A 24,307-nucleotide genomic window follows, 5' to 3' on the forward strand; every position below is an offset into this window, starting at 1 on the left:
AGTTGGCCCTCAGCTAACCCCACAGGTGTTACTGGCTAAGATCAGGCACTGCTGGCCTACCCAGCTCAACTTGAGAAGAAAAGAGGGATCAGGCAGTTTGATCAAGCCAGCAGCACCTGATGTGTCCTAAAGCTAGGAGGTTAACAGAGCAGCCACAATTGCTCCCCACTACTGCAGCTGCCTGTGTTCTCCCTGGAAAAATACCATATTTACCAGCATTTTCAGTGAAAGATCTTTTTTTCTTCATTCTGCCTTTCAAAAATAAGGTGTGCATCTTATTTGAAGGTGTGATATACAAGAGAAAAATACGGTATTAGAGAAAGCTCTGCTGAGGTTAAAACTTAACTATGATTTTACTTCCATGTGCTCAAAGCTACCCTGTACTACTTAAAATGATTAGATTTTTTTCAAAGTTGCACTTCTGTTAAACATAAGACTCCTAACTTTATAGCATATCTTCACTAAGCTTCAAAGAAAGAAAATTCTTTTCACACAAAGGACCAAAGTTCTAATTTAAACAAAGAATCATAAGAAAAATAATCTGATGGAAGGTAGTCTCTAAGGGCACTCCGACGCAGTCAGGTTAGATTAATCAAACCTGATCAAATTGATTAATTTGATTAGATGAATCAAGTCTGCTGGAGCTGCTGGTGCATTGTAATCACACTGCAGCATCTTGTGTATTCAGTGCCCCACATTTCAAAATGGCAGCAGGGGCGCTTTACCTAAAGCTTGTTGAATGAGCTTTAGTTAAAGCGGCCCTGCCTCCATTATGACACGGGACACTGAATACACAAGATGCTGTGGATGTTTTACACAGAGCAGCTCCAGAGAGACACGCTAATTAAAACGCCCCTCCCACCCCCGACTCTGGAGCACATGTAAAAGTGCCCTAAGGTGCTGCCCTGCCCTAATTCATTTAAAGAGGCATGAACTTTTGTAGATACTTTGCAGATACTACTTTGTCAGATCCTCTGAATGGACTAACACAGCTAACTATCTCCCCATTATTGGGTAATTAAACTGTTAATAATGCCACAAAACATTTGCTATACTAAAATTGGCTGAAATCCATATTAACATACTCACTACCTCATACTCTCAAAGTGCTCTCTGTAAGCTGAGGACAGATAGATTAAAAAGAAATGAATACTTATATTAAATGTGGTTCTTTGAGATGAGTTGTTTATATGAATTCCATTCTATGGACCCTGTGCATGTTTCAGGTCAGCAATGCCCACTGGGGCTGCACCTATGCTATACACATCCTCACATCTGATAAAATGAGGGCACACACGGTGAAGCAAGCAAACAAACTGTTTCTCAGCTCCTTTGCCCCTACAGACTCCAAAAGCTAAAATCTACACATTAGCAAAACAGGTCATATGGTCAGCTGGTGTTCAGAGTACAGGTCAACTCCCAACCAAATTAGAGTTATATCTAAGAACAGGTACCATTGAATAGCACTAAACTCTAGCTGATTACCTTGCAAATTTGAGATGTAAAGACATCCCTCCAGCATGACCAGTGGGATTGCATGGGCCGTGGCAGCATGCTTTAATATGAAAAGGTTTCTAATCAGTCCTCACTCCCTCTGTGCTTCAAGTTGTAAAAAATGAGTTACTGCAGGGCAAACAAACTACACCATAGTCCTAAACCAATGAGAATAAATAAGGAGTCAGCAAAGAAAAGAGTAAGACATAGATCAGCATTTATCTGCATAATAGGAAGAAACATTTATTGCCATATGGCAGATACTGGTAAACACACTATAAGAATACCACAATATTAAATAGTTTCTGCGATCTACAGGCACTTAATTTTATCTGAGTCACTCTGGTAATTTTTCCATATTTTATACTACAGTATAGGTCCTACCTCAGTAAGTCAGCTGAAATGCAAGAGAAAATGATAAGAGCTATCCTAGCTCTGCTAAATTAAAATACAAAAAAAAAAAATACTGTAAGCATGATATGGATTAAAAGCCTATTCTGCATTTAAATCAGGAATAATTCTTAGTACGCATTCACAGAAAAGAACACATTGGGGTCAAATAATAATTCTTTTATACTTCTGTGACTAATGAAAATAATTATAGGGTTTGGTGAGCTTTTTCCTGACTTTAATACAAAATCAGTGAGCCCAATATTTGTCCCAGGCTACAGAGGCACTGTTTGTTTGGCTAAATAAGAATGGAAAAAATATATAGAATGAAAATTCTTCATAGCATACTAAAGATAAATATATATATATTTGCTGATAACACAGCAGACACAAAGAAAATCAGGGTAGAAAAAGGTACAGGATATCAGACTAAGCTAGTTAAAACTAAGTTAGAAAAATTTTAAGGTAGTCCCTAGGCCTAAACAGAATGGTAAGTAACCAAAAGCTGCAGCAGACTGTTTTAAATATGTAGAGAATAAACAAAATCAAGCAACTTTCTACTGTTGTCAGTCTCTTAGTCTTTATGAACACAAATATAAAAGGCAATTAATGAACCCCTACACAATTCTGTAAATCCCAATGTTTTGTAATTCTCCAGGCACACTGAAATTGTAATTTTCAACCGTGTTCAATTAGTTTGATAATAAAAAAGGTACTGTGATAAGAAAGCAATCCTATTCATTAATTATGTCAATGTGTTACTCTAATTTAAAAACTAGCTGAAGTAGGCCTCTGGCATTTTTCCTAAGCACTTCAGTATACAGTTAGATTGATAAGGCTAGGGCAGGCCCAAAGTGTGGCCTCTTTTTTCCCCATTTTGCATCTCTCTGAGAATATTTTTTCTCCTGTGAAAGCAAATGCTCCATTATTCTTTCTTGTCAAAAAAACTAAAGAAAAAATGCCAACAGAAGTCATATAGACATGTGAAACAGGAAGACAGTATTAAAGACTTCAAGGACAAAACATTTTCATTTCAACCACTGACAGATTTTACCAACAACAGAAACAAAATTACCACAAGATAATGCTAACAAATACAAGTGGTCAGAACCATACAGTTTTGTTTGTTTTGGTTTAGCAAATATGGCAACATCTTTAGAATCAGCAATGCACTACCAAGCAGGAGTAGACAACAACAATGAATTTGCACTTGGTTAGGCTAATTCTGAATTTAGTAATTAGATCATTTCAAGGTCCACTTTTAGCACCCACGATCAGAGCAAGAACTATGCTGTAAAATACATCCTTACCTGCTGAGCTAAGCAGAACACTGAAGTCTGATCCTCTCTGAGATTCTCCACTTTCATTCTGTGCCTCTTTCTTAGCATCTTCATAGCGGTTCCAGTTGGAGACTATTTTTCTTCTTGAGTAGCTTCCCAGTTCTTCTTTCTTTTCTCCATGTGATTCAAGATCATCACCAACATCATCTTCATCCTCATCTTCTGCCTATGATATTTAAATGAAAAGGTAAGTCAGTACAACTCATTTTTATAAAATGGCATTTGTACAAATAACTTTATCCAAATAATTACATGGCATGGTATTATATCCAGGCAAATCACAGCCATTGTGTCACAGTTCTGGATCAGGCAATGTAACCTCCCTTACTCACTCATCTATCTTTGAAAGTTTGGTAGTCAAGCTGTTCAGAGAATTTGACAACTATTCCATGTCTTCCTGCTACTTTTGAGGCCTGTACTGAAATGTCTGTTAGCCAAGAATAGTTCCCTCTGCCTTCTATATTTTGACAACATTGAATGGCAAATAGAAATATGAAACAGACACCATTATTAAATTCTGTTCCAACAGTAGAACTGCCATTTGCTCAGAACAGGATAGTAAAAAGCAAGTATTACAAACATGTTTGAAAAACATCAAATAAGAGTTGCTTGTATATGTTTTCTTTTTTTAAATTATTACTTAGGCAATTCTATAACCTTATTTTAAAAAAAAATCTGAGGTCTGTAAGGCTAGGGGCAGACATTACACACAAACCAGTTTAAGTGATCAGAAACTGGTTTAAACCTGTAACAGAACAGATGTTTAGTGCACATAAACCAGTTTAAAAATGGCTGAAAACAGTTTAAGATAATCCTGGTTGAATGTAGTATCAGACTTAACTGATTTGGGTCAAACCGGTTTATGCAGCGTCTGTCTCAGATCCTTTCCTGGCTTAAGTTAAACCACAGTCCCCCAGTATCCCAGATGCTTGGTAACCCTGGGCAGGCCTCTGCTCCACAGCAGGGCTGGCCCCGCCCCTCTGCTCCCTGGCTGGAGCTCTAACAGTGACTGCAGGTACAGCAGCATCTGCCTGGATTCACCCTACCCCCCACCACCACTTCCTGTTCAAGCAGGGATTCCCCCCTCCCCTCTGCCTTATATAGACACCTCTAGCATTAGCTAGCATACTGCATGCTAGCTACGGTCCGTGCCATGGGAAACAGGACAAAGGCAGGCAGGACAGTGTCCACTCAGGGCTTTTTTGAAGCTAAACACAGGTAGCTGGTAATGTCCCTCTGTCCCTTCCTTGGAAAAAGTTGTTTAAGAAGAGCTTGAACTAATCAGAGAGGCTTTTGTTTTGTTTGATGTCCTGATAAATTCTAACAACTCCCTGCGTAACTCCCTGAAGTGTAACTCAATGCTCTGTTATCAACAGCGGGGGCATAGGGGGTGAACCCTTCCTAATCAGAGCATCCTCCCAGGGCCTGGCCATGTCCCCCCTCAGCTCAACACTATGGAAGGGAAGGGAGGGCTTCTCTAGCACCCCCTGACTTCTATCCTAAGTCACAGCAGGCAAGTGCCTGAACTTCTTCAGTCCAGTGGGGATGTCTGTTAGTTTACAAACCGGTTTGTCCTAGCCAGGTTAGACTGAAGTACAAAGATTAAATCAATTCAGGCTCAGGCTTTTTGAATGTCTGTCCCTAGCCTAAGTGCCACACAATGAAATCTGGCAAATTCCTGTCCCAGAACAGAAATCTGTTTATTGATAAACCCATGAGCAAATGAAACTGCTTGTTGATATTAAGCTAATTTTACACTTTGAGAGACAGCATGAGAGAGGGGTTGGAAAAAAACACACAAATGACCCAGCTGTAAACCACTAGCCCATGCACTCTTCTCAACTGCCACATCATGTATATTTAAAAATATATTTAATCCCAGTATGTTTAAATCAACCGTAACCCCAATTAAATGTTAATATATTTATTATTAACAAAAAAAATTAAATTATCTTGTAAGTGAAGGGCTGGATAGTTTGTTTAAGCCTAGATATTGGTGAAACACTTGAAGACCAGAAAAACCTATCCATCTAAGAAACGTCTGATTAAACCAGGGGTTTCAAACATATAGTTGCCCATGGAGCCCCACTATCTAGCCCCTCCTGGTGCCCTGGGTATGATCAGACCCACACAGGGCATAGCATGCATCCATGGCACAGGGCTGGATCTGGCCCACAGACTCCTTCCCCCTCTCCCTTCCCATACCTGATCCAGCAGCTGCTCCAGCCAGTCTAGGACCCACACTGCATACAGTGTAGATCTCTAAGTGGTCAGAACAGCTGCTGCATAGAACATAGTCCAGCTGGACTTCATGGTGGTGGCCATCCCAGCCAGACCACGCCGGATGTAGCACCTGTTTTGGGGTGCTGCCGCACACAGTGCCCACTCCGTCTGGCTCATAGGTGCCACATACAGCGTAGGTCCCGGAACTGCTGGGGTGGATGCAGCATGCAGCATAGTCCAGCCACAGCTGCTACCACATGCAACACAGCTGCCACTCTGGCAGAACTGTGCCATATATTTTACAAACAGTGCGGGCCCTAGACCTGTTGGAGCTGCTCCCCGAACAGGTGTGCTAGGAGAGAGGGTGCCGGAGGGGATCAGTGGCCTGATCCAGCCTGTGGACTGGCCCCATGCCACTCACCTGGCCCATGGGGCTGGATGAGTATGAAATCCCTGGTTTAAACAAGTCCATGAATATGGATGAATAATAACTATGCTGTCATCCGGTTCGTCAAGAAAGCAGATTAAGACAAGTCAGTTTCATGGCTTAGCAAGGAGAACACAGCTAAGGACTATACAAGCATGGAATTTATTTTAGGACTTCCTCTTCCTGAAGGAGTAATGAAGAGTTAGTAAGTATGATGTGGTCCAACTGGACAACCTCAGCTGAGTTAGGAAGAGAGCCAAATGCAGCTTGTATCACACTTACATATTCAGCTAATGAAGCAACAGAATGAAAAAAAAAATCTATATTAGTGTCAAAGGAGTGTGCGTTACTCCTCCTAACTATCCTGTCACCTGTGATGACAAAGCCATACCAAAACTATTGCAGCTTAAAATGCAAGTATTAAGGGCATGGCCCATGAGGGTCAATGAGTTTTTCAATTCAGTTGGTCTTCACTTAGAAAAATAAAAGATTAAATCAAAAGCAGCAATAGTCTGATGTTGCCAATCACCATCCTTTGACTGTGAGCCTGATAAGGCATGACTTCTCAGCATCCAGACACTTTCCCACTAGTCTAAGATCAGCATTGTGAACTTTTTCAGTACTAACTGAAGGTGAACTGCTCAGTACATTATAAATATAGCAAGATCAGAACCAAAGCAATTGTGTTCTAATAGATAAATCATACAATCGTCATAAGTGAAACAACAGTAGTCTGTTCTGAGATGTCAGACTGAGAAGGTACACGCAGAAATAGTAAAACCATGAAACTGAATCTGGTGGTAAAAATCATACTACAAAAATGCAAATACATTTACTGAAGATGGTTTTTTTCCCTATGTAAGAAGGAACTGTTTTACAGAAGAGGCTAAGAAACACTGTGCACCATGCACAACCTTGCCGATAACAGAAAGGGCTCTTTTGTGTCATTAAGTAAATTATCTTTTTCATCCTCTTAATGACAAACCATCTGATAAATAGCACAGGGAAGAAGTCTTTTTTCCAGTGACAAGGTCCTAGCTTTACACTACTGGGAACTGGTATACTGTTATGATTTCCACAAAGAGAGGAAAATCCTCTGCTCAATATAAAGATGATAAATAAACCAGTTTCTTCAAGTTTAAACAATCTGCTCTGAGTGAAGTAAATCTTTTGAAATCTGACCCACAACATACAAAATGTCAAGACCAGGGGTGGGCAAAATGCCAGGCCATTCTATCCGGCCCACAGGGACCCTAAAAAAATGTAGAAAATTAATATATATCTGCCCCTGGCTGCCTGTCAAGTGGCCCTTGATGGCTTGCCAAAACTCAGTGAGTGGCCCTCCACCTGAAATAATTGCCTGCCCCTGGTCAAGACCACATATCAAAATGCAGCACAAATGTCAGTGTCCAGCCCACATGAAGCTCACTCTGCATGTGGGGTATGAGCTGAACCCAGAGCTAGTTGCATACAGCACAGGGGGCTGGCCTGGGGCATAGGCTGCTGGGACACGCTGCTGGACCAGCCCTGCATGATGGCCCATCCAGATCAGCCCCAGGCCATCCATGCATGCCAGAGCACAGGGCCAGTCCAACGAGGTGCCATATGGGCTAGGGACATACATTCAAAAAGCCAGACCATGAATTGATTCAACCTTTGCAGGTTAGTCTGACCTGCCTAAACTGAACCAGTTTGTAACAGGACAAACATTCGCTCTGGACTAAGGCAATGCAGGCACATGGCTGCAGTTGCTCAGGCCAGGTGTGGGGGGGGGGGAGGGTGCTAGAGCACACCCTCAGCTGCAGGGAAGCTGTGCTGGGGTGTGGCCACCCCGGGCTGAACTGGCCAGAGAGGGTTTTAATTTCCCCCTCCCTGTGCTGCTGGCAGGGACCGGAGCTAGCTAGGTCTGCTTGGTGCTCCCCCCTTGCTGCTGCAGCACCAGGCACCGTGGCCCCTGAGGCAGAGTGGGGCATGGAAGAGAGTTAGTTTCCCCTGTATCCCTGCTGGCAGCCAGGTCTGCCCACTGTCACAGCAGCATGTGCTCCCTGCCTGGAATAGCCCCCGGCTGTCCCCTCGCTGGAGGCCAGAGGGAGAAAGAATAATCCCCGTCCGTGCTCGCCGCCCCTCCAGGGGCCCTGCCTAGCTGTGCCCCCGCAGCACTGCCACGCTTCACAGCAGCTCTGCTGGCCCCACAGCACAGCCCCCCGCCGGGAAGGGTCTCATGCTCTGGGAAGCCATGATGGGCTGCTGCCCATCACCTCACTCACCACTCGCTGCTGCAGCTGCTGGGCAGGGGCAGGGGTGAGGCCCAGCCCCAGCTGCTCATTCTGTGTTGGGGCAAGCCCCTCCTGGCAAGAGGGGGCTTATTCCGCTGCTGGCCCCGAGTACTTGCAGTCCTGGAGGGGTTAACTTGCAGCCCCTGGGCTCCCAGACAGTGGTTGCTACCCCCCTTCTTCCCCAGCACTCCCCTCCCCCCGCCCCCGAGATTCACCTGCAGCCGGGCTGGGCAGACCCCGCTGCGGTGCCAGTGGCTGAATAAGCCTCCTCCTGCTGGGAGGAGGCTTGCCCAAAGCACAGAGAGGCCACTCACACCACAGCGGGGTCTGTCCTGCCTGGCCACTACTGCTCTCTGCTCAGGGCCAGCGACTGATTAAGCCTCCTCCTGCTGGGAGGGAGCTTGCACTGCAGCAGGGTTTGCCTGGCCTGTACTGGGGCAAACACCCTCCTGGCAGGAAGCTTATTCAGCTGCCGCCCCGAGCAGAGGCCAAGTGGCAGCTGCAGCCAGGCGCCGCTGCAGTGGAAGCAGCCTCTCTGTGCTAGGGGACCACAATGGCCCAGCTGCAGGTGAAGTTCAGGGGAGGAGTAATAGGGGGGAGCAGCCACCAGCTGGGAGCCCAGGGGCTGCAAGTTAACCCCTCCAGGACTGCAAGTGCTCAGGGCCAGCAGATGAATAAGCCCCCTCGTGCTGGGAGGGGCTTGCCCCAGCACAGAATGAGCAGCAGAATGCATGGCAGTGCTGCGGAGGCACATCCAGGCAGGGCCTGTGGGAGAGGGGAGAGGGAAAGTAGGGATAGGGGTTATTACTCCTCTGTCTGGCCTCCAGTGAGGGGACAGCTGGGGGTGTATTCCAGGCAGGGAGCAAGTGCTGCAGCAACAGCAGGCAGACCCAGCTGCCAGTGGGGGTACAGGGGAAACTAACTCCCCTCCCTGTTCTCCTGTGCCTCTGGGGCCATGGTTCTTGGTGCTGCAGAAGGGGGGAATTAAACCCCTCTCTGGTCAGACCCCTGCCTCTGCCTGTCCCTGCTCAGGCTGGGGAGCAGAGGGACAGGGCCAGCCTGACTGGGCTGAAGCAGAGAGCCCCTCCCAGGCCAGAGAGCATTCCGGGATCATGGGGGTCTCTGGGTTATCTTATACTAGCAAGGGGTCTGGGGCAAACATTGCATAAGCCAAGCTGAGCCAAATCAATTAAGTCTGATACTGCATTCAACCACGTTTATCTCAAATCAGTTTCAGCCATTTTGAAACTGGTTTGCGTGCATTAAATGTCTGTTCTGTTACAGGTTTAAAACAGTTTCTGATCACTTAGACCAGTTTATGTGTAATGTCTATCCCTAGCCATGTTTTCCCTCATTATGGATCCCCTGTAGCATGTGCAGTGCTGAGTGCAGCCCACACACCGCGTGCATAGCAAGCCCCAAGGCCAGTACATGCTGCATGTTCTGCACAGGCTGGATATGCCATGTGTGCTGCATATGCCTGGGGCCCATGCTGAATGCAGCTACCTGCCAGACCAGCCCTGCACAATGCCTCTGGCACAGCCCGATCCAGACTGGCCCCAGACCCAGCGTGCAGAGCCAGTCTGGCCTGGATGCCACATATAAGGCATGTCCTGGACCAACCCTGTGCTGTATGGTACCCACATGATGCAAGCAGGTGCACGGGTGCCCTATGTGGTACATGGGGTCAGTCCACAGACATGTGGGTCAGAATCCCAATGTGCACAAACTGCTTCTGCTAAATGAACACATTCTTCCAAATTTCTGTGGAAGCTGTGTTACCTAAAGCAACTCAGGCATCAAAGCTCATCTACAGAGTTGTGTACCATTTATTCCTTCCAAACAGTTAAATAATCTAAGGAATCTACCTTCTTCTGAGTGCAGCTCAGTGCCAGCTTCTAGTAAATCAATATGGATATGCTGTTTACTCCTAAATATGAAAAAATATACATCTGATTGTAACGTTTAGATATTTTTTCACAGACCACATAATAAATGAGTGCTCAAATAAACAGTGTTCTGAGGGTTAAATATTCAACTGGAGCTCCAAAAAATGGCCCACCAAATTCTCACGTCTTAACAGGAATTCTGCAGCCAAGTTCCCAGGTACAATACTGAGATTTACTATGGAGTGAGTAAATTTTTAAAACTATAAAGGTGAACCCAGCTTATAATTCTAAGTGTTTCACAGAAGCTTCAAATAATACATTGCTGTCATCTAAAAAGTTTCTGCAACTAGTTATACTTTAAAATTCAACTTTTAGAAAACCAAAAGCTATATTTTCTTCTTCAAAACTATTACTATCCAATCAAATGCAAATACTTTCAAACATCTCATCTTCTGCTCATACATAAGTAAATATATACCTGCCTTGATTCCCACTTTATACCTTGCTTTTATCTGTCCACTGAGACCGACTACATTTTGTTCCTATTAGCATAACAACTTACTGACATGAGGCATTAGTATTAAAATATTTAAGTCTGTATTAAATAGTAGAAACAGCCATAACTGTGCAAGATGAAACAGGATGAAAACACTATTTTAAAAGTAGTATTATCTAAGTCAACCACACAATATTTACACTTTGCAGCATTTGCTATCAATCTCTACTTATTGGCTAAAGCTTGAAAGCAACACAGTCAATTTGAAATATGGTCATTTGATAAACAAACTTAAAGTAGTTTTAGGTTACATACCTGCTTTCCTCACTATCCACAAATTCCCTACTAAGTCTGTGTGGGCTTTTGTTTTTGTTTGGGTTTTTGTTTTTTGTTTTTTCTTTTGGGGGGGGGGGGCGTTGTGTTGTTTTTTTTTTAAGAACCTGTCTCAGTTATGTGAAAGCTTCATTAGACAACTAATGAACACAGCATACCTCATTAAGTGCATAGCCTCAGGACTGAAAAAGACTATATAATACCAAAAGTATGCACTCATGCAAAATGAATGTAAACAGTAAGTGCTCCTTAATGATACAAGCAGACAAGGTTCCTTGGGTGAATTTGATATCTTTTATTAGACCAACCCAAATGGTTGGAGAATAGTTATTAAGCAAGCTTTTGGGTTCAAAAACCCTTCGTTAGGCTAAGGAAGCTTCAGCAGTTGGTGTGTGCTCTTCCTGGATGAAATGAAAAGTAAACAAGCCAGGGGCTGGGCTGGGGAGTCAGTTGCCAGGCAGACTGTAAGGTATCAAAAATCCAATGTCTATATTTAGTCCCTGATCTCTAGTATCCAGCAGGTTGATGAAATGGAGCTCATAGGCTCCATTTCATCAACCATTTCTCTCTGGGAAGTGTTGTGTAAGTTTCCCTTGAGGATCAGGACTGAGAGATTGGAGAGAGAGTGGCCCTCCTGTGAAAAATGTGCCCCACAACCTAAACCCCTACCTTAATGATACTGCACACCCAAACTGACATATGTCTGCAATTTTCAAAGATTCTAATACCGGACTTTAACTGACTACTGGAAGGCTTAAAACTAAAGGGAAAGGAACTAGTCAGTTTCAGAACTGCTATTAGAAGCCTTGAAAATGAGGGGAGATAGTAGCCTTGAAACTGACTAGCTCCCATCATTTTAAGGCTTCTAATTGCTATCCTATGACAGATACTTCTCCTCCACTGGGACAGTTAAAGGGAATAGAATGAGTTACAAAGCAAACAGTTACAGTTAGAATTAATATGCAATTAACAAGAATACAATAAAGATGCAAAACAAACAGTAATACTGTAAGATGTTATGCACTTAAACACATAACATTTAACCAATATGTAGATAATCAGAATGTGTTACAATATAAACAACAGGCAACAAATTGACACTGGTCAGTTAAGCCAGTGATTCTCAACCAGATCCTTTGAAGGGTGCATCAAGGTGTAAGGATATAAGCAAGGAGTGAAGAAATAAGCAGATAAGCTAAGCAGATAAGTACTAGGGCTGTACGAAAGTTTGCCAGCTGTTTTGATTTGACATTGTTTTGACTCATTTCAAGCTCAAAACAGTGAAATTGAATCAAAATGAAGAGCTTCGAAACAGCCTTGAAACAAAGCGAGGTTAGCTGAAACGTTTCAAAAGTTTCGAAACATTTCAAGTTTCAAAGCAGCCAACAGTAGGGTGGTGAGAGGCAGGGGAGAACCAGGGTTGTACTCCCAGCAGCACCCGGGAGCGCAGTCCTGGCTCTCCCCATCTCCTGCCACCAGGCCACGGGAAGCCGATAACAGCGCAGGGGAAGGGGACTCAGCCCAGGCTCAGTTCCCCTCCCCAGCGCTGTGATCGAGTTAGGGGCAAGGAGTCCACCCAGCTGGGCAAACTCCCTGCCTCAGCCTGATCTACCGAAATGTCGAAATAGCATCAAACCAGCCTCACTGTTTTGACGAAGCAAAACTGAACAGTTGTTTCGAATCAAAATGAAATTTGAAACAGAACGCTGTTCCATCGAAACTCAAGGCAAAACAGAATGGTGCCATTTTGCACATCCTTAAAGATTACAGGCTTAGTCTGTCCCTACCTGGCTGATCCCCCACCATTAATGTCCAGCCCCTCTGCAAGGAGATAAGCACTGCAATATATAAATTAGTTTTTGGAATCATGTGACTATTCACAAAGGTTATGGAGCCATGCCTTGAGTCCAGTGAGGGATGCCTCAAAACTAAAACCACTGAGTTACATGAACCACTGAGTTACATGAATTATGCACTTCTCCAAAGCAATACTCTTCAGTGGTTATTGCCAATGAAGAAACAAACATAATATCCTGTCTCTTTAAAAGATGTGATGGTATGGGAATCCACTAGGTGAGCAAAGTCCTCTTAACAACACGGGGATGAAAATAAGACAGGGTGTCTGAAGCTCATTGACAGTATGACAGCTTGCAACACTTCAGGGGCCCCTGACCCAGAGATCTCTCACTTCCCATCATTCTTTTAAAAAAGACTTATTTCCCATATATAACCTCAACAAACGTTTTTCAGATCTGTATAAATGCAGGAAGTGGTGGTCCTTTTGTGGTAAAATCACGGTTAGTATAATTTCCTCCACAGATAGCTTTTGCAGAGTTGGGAATGGCAGGGCAGCCGAGAGGAAAGCAAGACCAGCACAAGCTTTCAATTCAACTATTTCTTATTGCCAAATTCATGCTGATTTATTTGATTTTCAAATGGCCACTTCCCTGGAACCTCACATCCTCTCCTTTTGCATGGACTAAAGCAATACAGGTTTTGGCTAACCCACAAGATTGGAAAAAGTGAAAGAGTATTCCATATTGTCCTGTCTGAATTACCCAACTACACACAATAGGGATGAGAACTTACTTCTGGCACACTATGCAAGCACAGACATGTGTCTGGGGTTTTTTAAGCCTTCCTCAAAGAAATTGGGTGTTCCTGCAAGAAGTTTGACTAGGGTGTGTCAATAAACCTCTGAAACCCAGAGGTTCCTGGCTAGAGGGTCTTGTACCTCCTCTCAGGGTTAGACCAATTGTCATATTTGGGGTCAGGAATAAATTTTACCCCATGGTCAGATTGGCATGGATTTGGGGGGGGGGGGGGTTGCCTTCCTCTGCAGCAGAGGGGTAGCCCTCTTCCAGGGATCTCTTGAGCATATATTAACAACCTTTACAGCTACAGGACATTGACATCTGTGATCCCCCTGCTTTACCTGTGCCAGGTTATATCATGCCTTGTGTTGTGTCAGGATTGACTGTATAATTTTGTTAAGAGGTTAGACCAGGGGTTGGCAACCCCCAGTACATGTGCCAGAGCATAGCACACAAAAGTATTTTGCTTGACACAAGGCCCGGGCTATGCTGTAACAGCAAGGATCGGGCCCCTCGTGGCTCCCCTGCTATCTGCGCCAAGGCACACATGCACCTACTGCCAGCAACAAGCTGACCCCAGTACAGTCACTTGTAGCCTCCCGGCTGCCTACCACAGATGGCCCAGGCTCTGGGCAGGCCCCTTCCATCCAACATGGAGCCTGAGCTGCTCGCAGCAGGTGGCAGGGAGGCTGCAAGCAGCTGCACTGGGGTCTGCGGAGCCCTGACCCAACTCGCTGCCAGTGGCAGGTGCATGCATGCCTCCAGGCAGATGGCAGGGAAAAGGCCAGGGCTGCACTGCCACAACAAGGATTGAGCCCTTCGTGGCTCCCAAATGTCCACCCCTGGCATGCCAACATCTTACAAGTCAACACTGCAGGTGTTTTTGGCACTCTGCCCAAAAATACTGCCAACCCCTGGGTTAAGACTGTGGATTTGTATAGGGTATTTTTGATAAGAATGATCCTGCCTCAGTTAGGGGGTTGGACTAGAACCCTATGGAGGTCCCTTCCAGCACTGTTTTTCTATGACTCTGTGACACTTAACAAATACTATTACGGTCATAGTCTTTTTAATACAACTTTAATTTTAAAATGAGATCTTAATGGGAGTGGAGGGCATTATTTGCAGGTTTTTCTTAATGTTTGAATCTGATAATCTATAGAAGTTTTTGTTGTCCCCATTACAATCAGATTCTCTTTTTTTGAAAAAAGGATGAAGCATTTTCCTGGTATCTCTAAATAGTCATGCATCTGCCAGTCCTCCTAGCCACTGTAGCATAATTAAATTTCTATCTTGTCTTTCTCTGGGCATTTTTGCTTTCCCTTGCAGGTACGTAACTGACGTACATTGTCCTTGTCTTTCTTTTTACAATGAAGCACATTTACTTCATACCTTTTCCCAGCCATTGTACTACATCTACCTCATTTTGTGCCTTTCTGTTTCTAAATTTGTCCACCTCCCTCTTCCTCAATTTTGGATAAGTTCCTTTGCATTACACATTTTAAAACTCCTTGCAACCAGTTCTGCTATTTTTTCCCTTGCCACAACAACTTTATATACTATATTTACTTAAATATAAGACAACCCTGAATATCAGGTGACCCCCTCCAATTCTATATACCACAAAATTATAAATTTTCCATAATTTTCTAGGTATAGAATCTAATTATTGGAGATTTGCCTTGAATTTGTCCCCTTCCCACTGCTACAGCAAGAAGGGTAAATTTGGGAGGGGTCAGGTGGCTCCCTGCCCTTCCAACTTCTTACTCCTGCAGATCCTTCCCCGCTTTTGTATGAGACCCTGCCCTCCCTAAGCACATGGTAGTGAGGGGCCAATTTGGAACCACTGATTTTGAAATAAACATGCCTGTACTAACTTAGTTCATCAGAATTGATGAATTTTACCTTTTTTGAAAGTTTTAGCACAGGTACTCCATAAACACACTTTTAAGCAGCACTTTTGTACCTACTTACATATAGTACAATCTAGGCACAATATTATTCCAAAGCCAAAAGGTTCATGATTTACCACACAGTTCATCATGCTAGGCCCCAGCAGATTAAACATAGTGCCCCCATAGCTCAGCACAGCTCACTATATGTCTATGCTCCTGATACCTTCCTTCCCTGCACAAAGGATTAGTGTGCTAATTAGCCCCCACTCATGACTAGAACCAGGTGTTCTTGTCACAAATCCTGGGATCTCTAAAAATGTATATGCAGATGAGCCACAGGGCAACCTGGCCCAGCTCCACCTCACGGAGGACAGGGCTACACTAATCATATGCAACAGTCTGAGAGAGAAGGTGACAGAGGGATTCTGGTGATTCTGGTTAGGGGCCCATTCAATGATGTCTGCCAGACATTTAAGGCTGGTGAAGAAACATGAATCATTGGAAATGGGGAAGAAAGCCACAGCTCAGCTGTGGGACTGAAAAGGAAGTTGAAATGTATTCAGTGCAGTGGCTCACCATGACCTGAAAGAGAGTTAGCACTATGGGCTTTGTTTTGTAGTCATGCTCAGTATTGACTGCATTTAATCAACTCTGTAGTTGGTTTCCATTACTAAGCACACGCTGCTTTTGGCAGCAGTTTAATGACAGACAAAGTCTTAAATGAAGTTTCCTTGTATGTGAATGCAAGACAGGGCAGGGGTTTTCCTCCATACTGACTGAGGAGGAAACCTTGTCTTATATTTGAGTAAATATAGTATTGTTCTTTGAATATTATGCCCTTCAGAACCTTAGATTGATTTGATCCTTTTTTCCTTCTGTTAGAAAACACTTAGCATGTCAGGAATTACCAACGGTAACAATCCCATTCCTCATATACTAAAGAATTAAGGCCTGAAAACCTTTACAAGGCACTATGCTATAGACTGTGTACTTATTTACTTATAAGAAGATATTACATAATATCTAATATCTGCTAAAGAACAAACACTCTATCAACTAAATTTTAAAATCTAAGATAATACCAGGTATAACAAAGTATTGTCTCCATGAGATATAGCAAATGTAAAACAGCACATTATTTTCTCATTCTTTACTCATACTCCCCCATTTGTCTGTCTGTACCCATCTGTCTCACTTCTTATACTTAATTGTAAATTCCTTAGGAAAGGGGACATCTTTTCATTTTTTGCTTATACAGTATGTATCACCATTGGGTCCTGGTCCATGGCTGGAGTTCTCAGGCCCTACGGTGGTAGAAGTAAGAAAGTGTTTTGTGCTCTTTGTATACTATTTCATGGAATGAAGTGGGTGTTCACAAGCTTTTATGTGGGAAGATACACAAGGGGGTTGTTTTTTCTTAACTGAGTGGCTGCTCCAAGCATAAGTAGAAATATGAAAGAGTCACATTAATATCACAGCAATGTAAACTACTCTTTGGAGAGGCTTCAATTAATGGGTCAAATTTATCCCTGTTTTAATTACACTGAGATCAATGGGAGTGAACCAGGAATCAATCTGCCCAATATGAGTAAAATACAGCCTCTTTTTTTTTAATTTCAGCAATAGTATTCATTAAGCATATTTTTTTAAACCAAAAAAATACAAGAGAGTACTTTGACAATTTTGCCATCACAAAGATTCAGGCATTATACAAGATATGCTTGTAACTCCTGAAGGTAATATTATACAGAAGAAAGCTTTATTCTCATCTTTTGCATTAACCTACTTATGTCCCCTGGATATACATTCTGCCTTTCTGCATTGTAAGCTATTGAAAAGTTTATAAATTTTTAACCTAACCTAACCCAGGCAAAGGGGCACATTAATTTGCTCACTGTGCTCAAAGTTTTACAGGACTATACAGAAGACACGCATCATACCACATGTCAGAAGAAAACCGAATGTGCACTCGGGATGATGACAGAACAAAGCAGAATTGTGTGTTTTTTGGTTTTGTTTGGGGCGTTTTTAGGTCTCTTTAACATTAGCTATTTTGATTAACGCTATTATTCCACAATAGACAGTATTTTGGAACAATTCTTATTCGTAATGTGCAACTTTCAAGTAATTATATACCTACAAAGAGGTTAATCACATAGACCTCTGCATTTGGTAAATGTTTTCCAGACAATTTCACAACCATGGTAACCCCACTTTTATGTACAAAAGCTGTCAGTTTGTACTGACTGACCACATCTGACAGTCTATGGTAGCAAGAATTTGGTTTTCTAGAATAAGAATAGCATTTTTAGCCATTGATTACTTACTGATGTTATCAAATTGTGTATAATCAAACATTAGATTATATGCATATCATTTCCTTCTGGGAAAGCCCGATGGTTGTTAAAGCACACAAATGCACAGGTTTGTGCCAAGAAATCACTAAAAACAGTTTTGTGAACAAATGAACAATGATTTTAGCAGTGTAAAATGACAAAGTGAACTCTCAGTTAAACTGCACAAAAATAGAAGGCAAGCATCATGCTAAGGTAGAACACAACTGCAAAAAAGACCCACAGTTTTATCAATTTTGGTACAGATTTCTGAAACGTTAAAGAAAACTAGATTCACAAGTCCTTCTCTGGCTAAAATATTTTGTAATATATTTTCTAAAGCATTTTTTTTTCGGAGATGGAATATGTTTTGTATTGGTACTTAGCAAAACATCTATAAATGTTTAAGCAGCCATTAGTTTACACATTTAAAATTACATTCTCACAAGACAACATTAGTCACAAAAATTACACCCACAAAAACAAATAATGACAAAAAAATGCCCTAGGAACATAGGATTAAAGAGAAAGCTTTATTTTCTTAGTTGCTTAGTCACTACTACATTTAGTATTTCAGAGAGGGGAGACACATAGGTATTAGTGCTGTGCAAAACACCATTGTTTCATTTCAACATCCATTTTGCCATTTTGAAGGGATAGTGTTTCATTTCGTTGCTTCATTTCATTTCAAAGCACTATCCCATTTCATTTCGTCAAAACTGTTTTGCTGTTTCGACGTTTCGCCCATAGGCTATAATGGGAAATCATGAAAATGCCTAAAACATTGTCATTTGTTGCCTGATTCGGATGCAAATTGCTGGGAAGGCAGTCCCTTCTGAGGGCATGAAGCCTGCCAAGTTTCAAGGAGATAGGTGTAGAGGTTTTTCGGAAACTACACCTCAAAGTCTTGAAAGCAAATTTGCCAGCAGCAGCAGCCTCCTGTCATCTGGGCGCAGTTTCAGGGGCCTGCATCCCCAGGAGGGCTGCATGGCTGTGCCAGACTCCTCCCAGAGGTGCGGGCCCTCGATCTGCACCAGATGACAGGAGGCTGCCACTGCTGCCTGGGACCAGGACTGGGCACAGCCCATACGCAGCACCGGGGAAGACAGATGCTGCCGCTGGCCCCAGGCAGCAGTGGCAGCCTCCTGTCACCCAGGAGCAGATCCAGGGGTCTGCACCCCTGGGAGGGCTGCAGGGCTGTGCCAGACTCCTCCTGAGGGTGTGGGTCCCTGGATCTATGCCAGATGACAGGAAGCTGCCGCCTGGGGCCAGTGCTGGGTGCAATCCACGCCCAGTACGGGCTCTACAGAGCTCAGCCTGGCAACGGGAGGTGAAGCACAGTCCCGGCTCTGCCCACCTCCTGCTGCCGGGCTGCACTCCAATTGGCTCCACCAGCCCCATGGAGCTCAGCCTGGCAGTGGGAGGCAGAGCGCAGCACCGGCTCTGCTCACCTCTCTCTGCTGGCCTGTGCTCCGTGGGGCTGGCGGAGTCAATCAGAGCGCAGCACCAGCTCTGCCCGCTACCTGCCACGAGGGCTGCGTTCCAATTGGCTCTGCCAGCTCCACAGAGGACAGGGCCAACTCTACCCACCTCCTGCTGGGCTGAACTACATGGGGCTGCAGAGCCGCTCACAGTGCAGACCTGGCTCTCCCCTGCCTTCAACTACTGGGCTGCTTTGTAACTCAAAACGTTTCAAAACATTTTGAGTGCCCTCATTTGGTTTCAAAGCTGTTTTGATGCTTTTTGTTTTGGTTCGATTTCACTATTTCAAGCTCAAAACGTGTCAAAGCAGCTTCGAAATGAAACACTCGGCAAGATTTCGCACAGCCCTAATAGGTATAGAGACTGATTTTAGCACAGAGATAATTATAAATCAAAGGGTATAAACAGATGCTGCCAAATGAAGCAAATCAGTTGTGCTTGGATGCTTCCCAGCACAGCTGATCCACTTCATTGGACAACACACACATTGCCTGTTGTCCCACCTGTTGAACATGCAGGACAATGGGCAACACATTCCCATTTACAGAGATGAGCTTCCAGGAATCTCTGGGGCATATATCTATAGATGGGGAAATCCAAGCAGGCAATCCCAGGGTTTGAGGGGCCCAATCCTTCATGATAATTCTCAGGGCATGCAAAACCAGGCCCTTCAAGCCCCAGGAGTGCCTGCCCAGTGCAGCTGGAGAACACAAGCAGATCCAGGCAGCCTGCGCTCTCCCAGCATAAAGCAGATAGACATCCTCCTCAAAAAATGACAAATTATTATTACCTTCTGTTGTGACCACAAAAAGGCATCTGTGGTACAACAAAGGGCATGGACATCTATTTGCTATCACTTTATGCTGCAGTAAAAATTGTTCTGGTGGCACAGAGTTGGTATCTGTTTCTAGTCAAATGTTACAATATTCTTTGGACCAAAAAAAGGAACATACGAAGTCAACATGTAGAAGCAGGTCAACTTTACAAAGTGTGGTTGACACTGGTATAGCATTTTAGCCTACTCAGATCATCTCTCCTGCGTTGCCTATGGAGAATTGCCAAATGATGATTAGGTGTTCCACACAAACTGTCTGCAGACAGCTCAACACAGGATTACAACACAATTGTGTATACTGTTAATCTATACAACCGTGATTCTATTTCTTTCCCCCTCAACTTCCATATATTCAACCCACTTGGTAAGTATGGTTTTAACACATCTGATCTTGGAAACACTTACAGAAATCAGTAATGCAACAAGCCTGAAAGATTCACACGTTGCTGCATAAAATCTACTATTGAAATTATATCAACATTTATGCTTATCACACATCCTGCATAATATATAATGGGTGGCAATGTTTTGCCACTCCGGTAGAATTTCTTAATTATTCCACATGATGATACTTTATCTCAAAAAGCACTCTTTAGGATTGAGAGAGATGTACAACCCTCAAGCCAGGAGACTCTGCACCCTAGTTCTACCTTTTCCAAACACTGTTAATTTCTATATATTATTAATACATATTATTAATATCTTCACAATTCACAACCCTATTATTAAGCAAGACTAGAAGCCCTACCATAGTGCACAGCTTAGAATTTAACTGTGCAGGCCCAAGTCTCTTTGCCTTAATGTCACTGGCTTTCAGGAATTCAAGCTAAATCTATAGCTATGTTGCCTGTAAGCACTAGAAGATATTCCCCTTCCACAAATTTGAAACGAACCATAATTACTGAATCCAACATTTCACCTGCCAGCAAATAATCAATCACATGAAATAGGGCTGCAAGCCCTCCATACCAAGGATAGGTCAATTGTGTTCTTCCTTTAAATAAGTGGCAAGAAGTCTAGGCCCTGGCTTTGAAGATTCTGACAAGCCACATGGAGAATGAGTAGGATATAATTATGCAATTAAAGAAAGACACACACACACACACACACACACGCTTTCAAACATTCCTGAACCTAGTATTTTCTAAATTGAGCTAAATGCAACCCCCCTTAAGTAATGATACTGCTTCAGAGAGCCTGCTTCATGATACTGGTCACTGGATATGGAACTTTTCAAGCTGAATCACCAGTCCGAATCCAGCCTAGCTCAGTAAGGATTTAAAGCTGCTCCCAAGTAATGGATGGTCAGGGGCCTCTCAACTGCAAGAGCCATTTGCTGAGTATTCTTTCCATCACAACTTACCCCCCATACTTTGCACTAATGGGAAAACTCAGAAGAAAGCCTAAGAATTACATAGGTCAGGGGCAATTAATTAGCTCTGGTACTCCTAAAGGAAATATTTTCCATGCTCCTGATCAGGGTTGACATAATGGCCAGGCAGGATTTGAGGGAGGTTTACGTAGCTGCTTTTCTGCAGACGAAGAAAACTTGTATTTCTAGGCTTGTCAATCTAATACCTTTCACTAACACTAAATAAAACATGAAGGATTTTATTATATCAAAATGTACTGTTATATGAAAATCATAATCAAATATGTAAACTCATTAAATAATCTGTATAAATTGTCACATGGAGCTGCACAAGACTTGACAGCTATGTTACTTCCATAATGACATGTAATTTATGAAAGCAGAATGTGCTTTTCTTGTGAAATATTAGACAAAAAACATAAGTGTAAATATAAAACAAGAGGCTTAATCTTATTAGAAACAACAGGTTTCAGAAATCCTTGCAATATGAGTGTACTGGCACAAGGGTTGCAGCACTTCAATTAAATTAGTGATTGTTGCTATGTACTGAATATATTTGTCCAAGATCAGTTTTAAAATATTTCTTATAACTAGATGTTGTATGTTTGAATTAGATATGTTCCAAAACAAATTATGAAAAGTGTTCTGGAGAGGCTTGGCAAAGTATGTGCAAAATTATATCTGCTTCTTGTGAAAGCTGCAGTACCTCTATGGGAGTGAAAATTTATTCTGAGGTGTACTAGAAATCCATGCTCAGAAACAGACTATATAATTTTTCTGCTACAAGTCTACCTGTTTAATGAATATTATTTTTATAAAAGTGGAACAGCTCCAACAGCAGGGATGGAGACCCACAGAAGAATACCCTATAGCAGGGATGACCAACCTGTGACGAATGCCACAAGAGGCACAGGCTGCCTCTGTGTGACACACAGTAGATCAGGGGCAGGAAAGGAAGCACAACAAGTTAGGGCAGGAAGCAGAAAGCAAAGCAGGAGATCAAGCAGGGAGCGCAGGTCAGGAAGCAAAAAGCAGAGGAGGAGATTGGGCGGGCTAAATCAGAATGGCACTTGGGGAAGGTGCAAGGATAATTTGTGGCACGTTTGCCAAAAAAGGTTGGCCCCTGCTGCCCTACAGTCTGATGACTAGGACACTTGCCTAAGAGGTGAGTGATCTTGATTCAAATGCAACCTCTGAATCAGGCAAAGTAAATTTAAATTAGAATCTTCCCCTCCAGATTCTTTCTACTCAATCCTTTACTTCCCCATTCTCCATCTCTTTTTTTAAACCTTATTATCGTGCTCTCTCCATGTCTGGAATAGGCTCTTTGTTTCTATCCAGCTCTACCCAAGCCGTTCATTTTTTTGAAACAATAACAGCATGGCAATGGTTCTGTAAGCTAGAACACAGAGGAGCTGTTCCTAATAGGCTGGCAGACAACAAAACTCCTATCATACAATGTTGAGATATAAAAGGTGGAAATGGTGCATTATTTTATTGTTTGATTTTTTCCCCTGCATCATAAATTATGTTATCTGCATTTTCAGCAATCTAATGGATGACAAAGAATACAAAGAATGAGAAATCAAACAATCACTATTGGTGAAACTGTCAATCTAGTTTGCCGTCTCACTGACAATAATTAAACCACCTTTCATTATACTTCTTCCTTTCAGGGTTTCACATTGTATAGATAAGCTCATTCCTCTTCCAATTAATCATTAATTATTCATTAGAAACTAACCATTTGTAAAAGTCATTCAATTTTTATCAGACACTTCAGACAAGTTAACTAGGTATTTACACCTCCTCTTGCACTTGCATGCTTTATTCTTTTCAGGCTTTGCCTGAAGAAGTCTACTAGGAGGTACAGACAAAATAAAATTCTCGGTCTTCAAACTGCTTTTCTGTGCACTGCCTTTTTCATGTTTTTTTGCACAGGCACACTACTAAACAGGTAAGACAACAAACAATAAACTACTGCTGAGAATTATATTCATAGAGTTTTACTGTCACAAATGCAGCAATAAAATTGCAGAGCAAATAAGAAAATTGTTCACAGAAAGCAGTAACCCATTTCTGGTAGTGGGATCATTTATATATATTTTGCATTCTTTTTATATTGGCATATTTACAGTTTCAGACATCCATGGTTGAGGCCCCCTCAATGACCTTTGTGTCTCATTAACTGGGAAGATTTACTTCCCCTCTTATGGCCCACCTACCCACAGTAATATCACATCTCTTCTAGCACAAACTGCCATTGTCCTATTACAGACTGTTTGAAAAGGTAAGGGAAATGAGAAAAAGCAAATGATTTTTTTTCAGAGGAAGAAAAGAAGGATGCCTCCAGAGAGGTTCTTTCATGAAGTGAAAAAAATATCCTGGCAACAAAGAGTAATCCTCTTCTCTAGCTTGCTCCATCTGTGACCTTTAGAGAGATCTACCAAAGCTAAAGAAAAGTTTAATTAGAAGAAAGGGCAGCTGAAAGAACAGGTAGCTGGCAGAAAGCTTTTAATCTTTGTTGTACAGCACAAGAATTTCGGAACGATCTATGAAGTCCAAGAGACTGCTTCATAAACGTTGGACAATGGGATTCATCCCTCTGTGGGCTTAGTGGAGGCAGAATGGGCCTTGGAGAAAAGACATCTTATTTTGAAATCACAATATTTGGCCTGACAGAACTGATGCTATCTGAAAAAGTTAGTCCCTAAGGTGCCATCCTGCCCCACCTCCTGTCTCAAGAGATAAAGAGATACTATGAAGCTAGTTCAGATTTGGTTCTTGGAAGAAAACAAACAGTTTACTTTTCTCCTAAAGTTCTTTGCACAAAATATTAGTGTTCTTCAACTTATTTAAACTGGAGAAAGATTATTTCTCCCATCGTCATTTTAAAGAACTTCTATAAGCAAATTAACTTAAATGGGA

The 24,307-nt window shown here is 42.7% G+C and overlaps 1 protein-coding gene across 1 annotated transcript in view; it reads right to left on the reverse strand.

Moving 5' to 3' along the window:
• AVEN (apoptosis and caspase activation inhibitor) overlaps nt 1-24,307 on the reverse strand; it is a 189,618-nt gene that overhangs the window by 151,414 nt on the left and 13,897 nt on the right. The window contains exon 3 of the mRNA XM_014517360.2: nt 3,195-3,390. Coding sequence (XP_014372846.1) covers nt 3,195-3,390 — 196 coding nt within the window. The remainder of the gene's footprint in view (nt 1-3,194; nt 3,391-24,307) is intronic.

The sequence above is a fragment of the Alligator sinensis genome, unplaced genomic scaffold (assembly GCF_000455745.1).
Source record: "Alligator sinensis unplaced genomic scaffold, ASM45574v1 scaffold262_1, whole genome shotgun sequence".
Taxonomy (NCBI): Eukaryota; Metazoa; Chordata; order Crocodylia; family Alligatoridae; genus Alligator; species Alligator sinensis.